We start from the raw sequence: 7,903 nt of genomic DNA, 5'->3' as shown, positions 1-7,903 counted from the left end.
ATAAATGAATGAAAAAAAAAAAAAATATATATATATATATATATATTTTAGAAGGAAAGTAAACAGACAACAACACATACAAGGAATGGAGACAAAGTCATAATATCACACAACTTACCCTTTACAAAAGCCGGTAATATGTTTTCTATAGGGTCTTACCGTATAAAAAAACTCAACTACCACTTTAATATTTGAATCCAAACAACCCACTTGAAAATAAATTTATTTCCACGTGGGGACGGTGTGAAACAGATCAAGTGGAATGGTTTGGGTGGATTGATCGAATACCACATTTGTCCAATTGTCCACACAACCAATAAAATAAATGAATGGAAAAAGATGTTTTATATGACTGTACATGTATGCGTTAGTTGAGTATTAATGGCGAAGACAAGATCATTCTCATGGAAATTAGCTAGCCTTTTTGTTTTTAGTGCTTTCGGCATTATAAAAACCGTGGCATTTGGCACATGGGTAGCAAAGTAGTAAGACGACTGAACTGCATAAAGCATTGCCATGATCTGTAAGAGTTACACTATTTTTCTTTAAGAAATATTCAATTTGTGGTGTCAAAAGCATGGATTTCTTGAGTAGAACTTATGTCAACTGAAATATCTTGCCATAATTAAAACTCTTTTTTTTTGGGTGATGGATCTGGATCTTTCAGGATACTGCTGGCAGTGGTAACTGGTAAGAGTATTGAAGTCTGTACATGTTCGGCCCACTTAAAAAAAAAAAGAAAAAAAAAGAAAAGGTAAATTACAAAATTATTCTTCATCTTTTACACTATATCTCACTTTGTACCCTAACTTTTTTATTGCAATGTTAATTAAGTCATAACTGTTATTTTTGGATGGAAAAACTTACGTGCCAAATAGAATAATAAAAAAAAAAATTTTCTATGCCACATTGTATTAAAAAAAATATATATATATATATATATATATATATATATTAGAACCCCTAACTGCCTCTCTCTTGTCTGGGAATATTTGTGTGATCTTGAATCTTCATGCTCTTTGAAATGTTGATGTTGCCTCTGTTGCCATGCTTCTCATAGTAACTACTTTACTCTATTCCTCTTCTCTTTCTCTATTTTGTTTTCGGTATTTGAAGGAGCAACGTTTCTGGGTTTGTGGGTGGTTTTTCTATGAAGTTTATTGCGGATTTCGGTTGTGAAATTTCCTGGGTTGGTTGGGTTTTACAGAGGGATTCGGTTGATTTTTTTGGGTTTTTTTTCAAGGTGATTCATGAGGGTTCTTATGGTTAGTTTTTGGAGTTGTTTTTCTATTTTAAAAGGTATTGTGAGAATTTTTCTGGTCTGATTTCCTATGAAGTTTGGCTAAGAATTTCGTGTCCTGTGTTATGTTTGCAATGAGGTTTTAATTGAATTTTTCTGGGTTCATAGGGGCTGTTTTTAGTGATATTTTCAATGGGTTTTGCTGGTTTTTTTTTTTTTTTTTTTTTTTTTTTTTGGGTATTTTCGGAGTTGTTTCACTAGTTTTCTATGGGTCTTTGTTGATGATAGAGATGGGAACAAAAAAAATTGCTTTTAAAATACTTTACCATTCTTAAGATAGAAGACTAAGACATATAATAGTGGATGTATTGTTCCAACCAAACTGCAGAATTTCTTTTCCCAAAAGGGCACGCCATCTTTCCATTCTGGAGGAGGTACAGGATCGTAAACTCTAGGAGGCAACCTTGGAGCTCGTCAATGACTGAAAGTTTTAATTGCCCATTACACCCAAACCGAAATGCACAAAACCCAAAACCCAACAAAGAAAATGAAGAAAACCCACCGTATAATACTTGAGGTAGACATAGGAATAATTACTTTACAAGTTTTTGTTATAAAAAAAAAAAAATTACTATATAAGTTTTATATATCTTTTATAATTATGCCTTGTCCATGGATTTCACATAGCATGTGATGAAAATTTACAATAGTGAGGGAGTTACTTGTATCTAAGCGAGAACTTCATCTGAATATATGTATTTAGTGGTATAGGACAAATCTCGGATGAATTAGAATTTTCCCTAGACTATTTCATGTGTGAACTTTTAATTTGTTTTTATTTTATTTTGACGTGGAAATATAGTTGGCAGCTGATATGGCATGAATTTTTATTATTATTATTTCATTTGACATATCAATATTTTTCATCCGAGTAATAACAGTAGAGACTAAATTGACATGAACTTGAAAAGGTTAAGAAACAATTTGACACAAGTTAAAGATTAGAGACTAAATTGAAATATGGTATAAAGGATAAGAACTTACTTTGTAATTTATCCTAAATAATATTTAGTCTATCTTCATCAATTTAGTTAATGTTCTATATAAATTTTTATTTACAATTTATTATTCTCATGGTATAATATGACTTAAGGATTCTACAAGTTTTATCGCGCGCATAGGCCCCACAAAATTTATGATATTTTTAACATCACTTAATTTTTTGAGTCTTCTTAAAAGTGGAGGAAAATTTTTTTTATAGCCCACATTTAAAAAATAAATAATTTATTCACTTGTTTTGGGGTCTTTCTTTATCAGGAGCTCTAGGCTTTGGGCTGGCCCTAAGCCTGTAAGTAGTTACATTCATATTTGGTATATAATTTAATCCTAAGTATTTTTTCTCTAAGGTAAATATATATATATATATATATATATATATTTGGTATATAATTTAATCCTGAGTACTTTTTCTCTAAGGTAAATAAATAAATATATATATATATATATATATATATTTCTATCCTTAAAGTACCTGAGGCTCAATTTTCATTAGATTATTTTATTTATCTCTAAACTATTGAAAATATTACATTTATGTTCTTCCCTTTACTTTTATTAACTTTCTATCTTTCATATCTAACAGAAAATCTAAGTGGAATCGAGGGTGGAGCCAAGAGTCAAGTGGAGGCAATTGTCCTTGACCCTGCAAAAAAATTATTAAACAATTTGTATGTTAATCTATCTCTCTCCTCCCCCCCCCCCCCCCACCAACCCTCTTAAAATTGAAAAATTTTAGTTTTTTTTAATGGATTGCTTTATATATATATATATATATATTTTCCATTTATATAATGACCAATGACGGGCTATTGTTTCTTTCTTCATTTATAAAATAAAAGGAAAATCTTCCATATTTTATACATTTGTTTTAAAGGATAAAAACCTTATATAAAAGGAAAAAAAAGGTAACATAAAAATAAAAATAAAGAAGCAAGAATTTTAATCGGAAGATATTAAAAAAAAGAATATTATTATTACCTTTAAAGTGATAAAAATGATAAAAAGAATCTTAAATTCTTAATGTGGTAATTTATTTTTCTTTAGTAAAATTTGTGCATAAGTATTAAAATAAAGGAGAATTATATAGTATAAACTCCCAAGATTAATATTGTTTTCAAGTTAAACTCTAAAATTTCAAGTACATATATATATTCACAGTTTAGTTTTAAAAATGCTACGATTTGATCATTTAATGTGAGTCTTTATTAACTAAAATACCATAATTCACATGACTTGTATTTAAAGTTTGTCTAACTACTAAAATTATTTTCATGTGAGTCATAATTGAAATTTTGAATTGCCAAAAAAAAAAAAAAAATTCACAAAGGCTTATTCATATGTAAACAAACCCCTAACATTTAAACACAATACATCGCATATGTTTTTTCAATAGATTTTCTTATATTAAAATATTCCTCAGTATATTCACATGTTTTATTATTCAAATTTGTCCAAAGAATTCTGAAATTTTGGGGTCAGAAGAAGAAAAGACCATTTTGCTTCCACAAACAATTTTAGTTTTCAAAGAAGGGAAATAATAAACGCAAGATGTAGAATTTCTCATTCATAATTGCAAAAACCAAGATGGTTGTGAAACCCACTCTAAATTTATCCCACTTAAATTCCTAATCTTCCTTATTAATGGACCATGTCTTTTTAGGGTGTCCCAATGCACATGGTGTTACTCGGTTGGGCTGATCAAATTATAATTTGTGATCAGCACTTAATTGCTTATATTATTTAGCTTATTTTAAAAAATACGAGATGTGAGACTTAGCACATACCCATATAATACACACTTATATAATTCAATCTACATAATTAATTCAGGGTATCACGAGATTGACCACCCAATGGCCACAAATGGCCAACTAATAGTAAAGATTCGCTACTCATTACTCAATGGCCAAGATTGAGGAACCATGCCACAAATGAGAGTAGAAAGAGATTCAGTGGCTAGTGCTTTTTTTTTTTTTTTTTTTTTTTTTTTCCTGTTTATTTTATTAATAAAGACCAATACGAGAGACAAATATATATATATATATATATATATGTATATATATTAAAATATTTTTCACAATTTATTGGGGTGGCAAGTTTTGATTGATGCAATACTATTTGTATATCAACTCACTACGAAACTACTTTTATTATACATTAATTACAACATGCAATCTCAATAGTTGAAAAAAAAATAGTGAATATTTTTGTGTCATTAGACTTAATAAATAGTGAACTTAAAAAAAAAAAAGAAAAAAAAAAAAAGATTGGATTGCAACAATAATAGCCAGATTTTGTAAGTTAGTATAACAATCTGAAATGTTGGCGATCTCTAAGCTAGTTGGATGGAGCATATTTTGAGGAAAAACTAGCTAGAATCAATATCAATCAATATATATACATACATATATATATATATATATATATATATATATAAGTAAAGACCTCATGTGGGGAAGCATAAAGTTCTGCCAAGTGACGTATTTTATGTAAAGAGAATTGAAATATTCTCAAGTTTCACATCAGAAATAAGAACAAATTAAATATTGACTTTTTGTTTCATTTGATTCAATGTTTCAAGACTTTTCTAATTAAAAAATAAATATTCTTTGTATCATTTGATTCAATATTTCTAGGCTTTTCATCATTTACACATACATACAAAACTCATTGTATTTTAATTCACAATTTCACCTCTTGCACTTCTACCCCTTTATGTATACCTACCCATAGCCATTCATGTCATCCCATATCAAATACACAGAGACCAAAAACAATGTCATTTACTTTCAATCTTTTGACAACACCTACCTAGCTCTAATATTGTTATTTCATCTAATCCTAACCTGTATGAGTTGGTTACAATCGAGGAATAAGGGCTTACATTTTATATTGAGTGACAACAATAGTTACGATTTTGATGTTAAGTTGATTTATGAGTTTTGTAAATAATGTGATTAACTGTGGGTATTTGGGATGTATATTTTATTTTAGAATTAAGGAAAAAGAGAAAGACACATTCTATATCAACTTTTATTTTATAATATTCCTCCAAAGTTATTTTTGTATATTATTTCTCATTATATCAATTGAATAATTATAGTGAATATGTATGTGTAATTTACAATTGTTGTTTTTTATGATGAACTCATTATTAATAGAGTTTTATAATAATTATGCTATAATACATATACAACATTCTCCAAAACCATCTTACATAAAACATTATAACATTATTTGTGCATTGCATGGGTAACTTACTAGTTTGGTTTAAAAAGCCAGGAAGCAAGTTCCATGTGAATGTTCTAAGTGTTCTACTCATATTTTTATCTTTAACTCTTTTTTTTTTTCTTTTCTGTTTGAAGAGAATTGTGCCTCAAAATAAAATCTGTTTTCGTTTGTTATTCCTTTCCTTCTTTCATTTTTTTTTTTTTTTTGGATTCATTCTAGAAGCAGCAATTTTGAAGAGAGATAAAGGAAAGGGGAAACAGAACCAAAACATGGCATGCCTTCATGCCATCATGGATAGAGGACATCATGTTACAATTGATATTGAAAAAATGGTATCTTTGATAAAAGATACGTCCATGTCGCCCAAATGTTGCATCTTCAAAACCCCCATCATACTTCGCAGGTTAAATGTAAAAGCTTATGTCCCGGATGCATTTTCTATTGGGCCTTTCCATCATGGCGACGGTCCAAAGTTGAAGGCCACAGAAAATATTAAAATTAAGTATTTGCAAGGCCTTCTTTCTCGATCACACTCTCCGAAGGAAAGGTTGAGGAATTTAGTCAATTCCGTCATGGATGTGGAGAAAGAGGCTCGTGAGTGTTATGCTGGGCCAATTGATTACGAAACAAATGATTTTGTAAAAATTCTGGTTATTGATGGGTGCTTCATTATTGAGTTGCTACGCAAGTCTGCTTATGCAACACTTAGAGAAAAAGATGACCCAATTTTCACCATGTCTTGTATGCTAGAATTTCTATACCATGACTTGATATTGCTAGAAAACCAAGTACCGTGGATGGTACTTGAGCTTTTGTTCAACATGACCATCGGCCCAGAACACCGCCATCCCTTATGCGAACTTGCCCAAAAATTTTTTATTAACATTTTCTCTCTCGAACCACTTCATATAGATTCCCCTAATTATATCGAGGACATCAAGCATATCCCCGACCTGATTAGAAAATGGATGATTTCATTAATTGAAGAAGGTGAAGAAAGCTCAGAGTCGTTTTCATGGAAGCACATTCCTTCTGCCACGAGCCTTGCAGAGGCTGGAATCAAATTCAAACCGGGCAAGTCCAAAAGCATCTTGGGCATAAAATTTGATAAGGGGGTCCTGGAAATCCCTCCATTACTAATTAAGGAGACAACGGAAACCACCATTCGGAATCTCATCAGCTTTGAACAATGCTACCCTAATTGTGATGCGAGGTTCACTTCCTATGCCATACTCATAGACAGCCTCATTAACAATGCTCAGGACGCAGAATTACTTGGCAAGAATAAGATGGTTTATAACTGGTTGAGTCCAGAGGACACAGCGAATTTCTTCAACAAGCTTTATTACGATGCTTTTGTCAAGAAATACTATTACGGAAAACTTTCCGGGAACCTGAATTCGTATTGCAAACAGAGCTGGCCAAAATGGCGTGCTGTGCTTGTGCGCAATTATTTCGCCACTCCATGGGCTATTCTTTCAACAATGGCCGCTGTCATCCTACTAATCCTCTCTTTTCTACAAACTTGGTACACCATAACCTAGTATTACAACCTTCGAAACTGGTGATATATTAGTGATATGTCAATGATCGCTGCTACAAATGTTATTACATACTAGCTTGTAATCTCCTCCATACACATGGATGTATTTATAAATAAACAAAACTTGTGAGTCCTTTTCTTCTTGCTCTTTTATTTGGATTAGGAGGTCTTGCAACTCTGCTGCCCACGAGGCTGTAAAGTTTGCCTTATACTCCGACGCATCTTTTTGTTTTTTTATTAAGGATAGTCTACCAGCAGTACTCGTTGCTACTGCTATTGTAAGGTAGACTCCCCCCCTGTTCTTCTTCTTTCTTGTTAAATGAATTGAAGATATTAAATAAAAAAAATAAAAAAAACTTGTTTGCAACCTTTGTACAAAGCATTGAACAATATTGATAAAATGTCAATATTAGTTTGAATTTTGTTAAATTCTAAATCACTGTTATTAAAAGAAAAAAATGTTGGTTATTAATTATTATAAATATATCTATAGTATTAATAACAAGATTCCCTGTTTGGGTTTCATCATTTTGTATATTAAAATATCCTTATACAAATTCTTAAACTCTCTAAAACACCCATATCTTTAAGTTAAATAACTTTAAATTAAAAAACACAAACGAGTTAAAAAGAGTAATTTGTTATTCCTAAGTTTTAGGCTTTTCCGATCCCTTTCTTTTCTCTATCTGAATTACCATCTTTTATTTTAAATTCAAAATTTCAAACTTTAAATCCATAGAGAAATATCCTAAAAATTAGGATACTATCTTTATCTCACTTTTAAACATTATGACATTAAACAAAAAAAAAAGCCTCATCACACGTGCAAA

General features: G+C 30.4%; 1 protein-coding gene across 1 annotated transcript; it reads left to right on the top strand.

The window, feature by feature from the left end:
* Positions 1 to 1,508: 1,508 nt before the first annotated feature.
* On the top strand, positions 1,509 to 7,331 carry LOC126715094 (UPF0481 protein At3g47200-like). Its single transcript, XM_050415530.1, has 3 exons — positions 1,509 to 1,817; positions 2,883 to 2,967; positions 5,750 to 7,331. Exon 3 carries the CDS (start codon positions 5,800 to 5,802, stop codon positions 7,072 to 7,074), a length of 1,275 nt encoding a protein of 424 aa, XP_050271487.1. The 5' UTR covers positions 1,509 to 1,817; positions 2,883 to 2,967; positions 5,750 to 5,799; the 3' UTR covers positions 7,075 to 7,331.
* The last annotated feature ends 572 nt before the right edge of the window (positions 7,332 to 7,903 follow it).

The sequence above is a fragment of the Quercus robur genome, chromosome 2 (genome assembly GCF_932294415.1).
Source record: "Quercus robur chromosome 2, dhQueRobu3.1, whole genome shotgun sequence".
NCBI classification, from domain to species: Eukaryota; Viridiplantae; Streptophyta; class Magnoliopsida; order Fagales; family Fagaceae; genus Quercus; species Quercus robur.
Note: the sequence above shows the minus strand (reverse complement) of the source record. Positions and strands in the feature narration are given on the sequence as shown.

Excerpts from the sequence above, each read along its gene's own strand:
- LOC126715094 (XM_050415530.1), top strand. The coding sequence starts at position 5,800 with ATGGCATGCCTTCATGCCATCATGGATAGAGGACATCATGTTACAATT.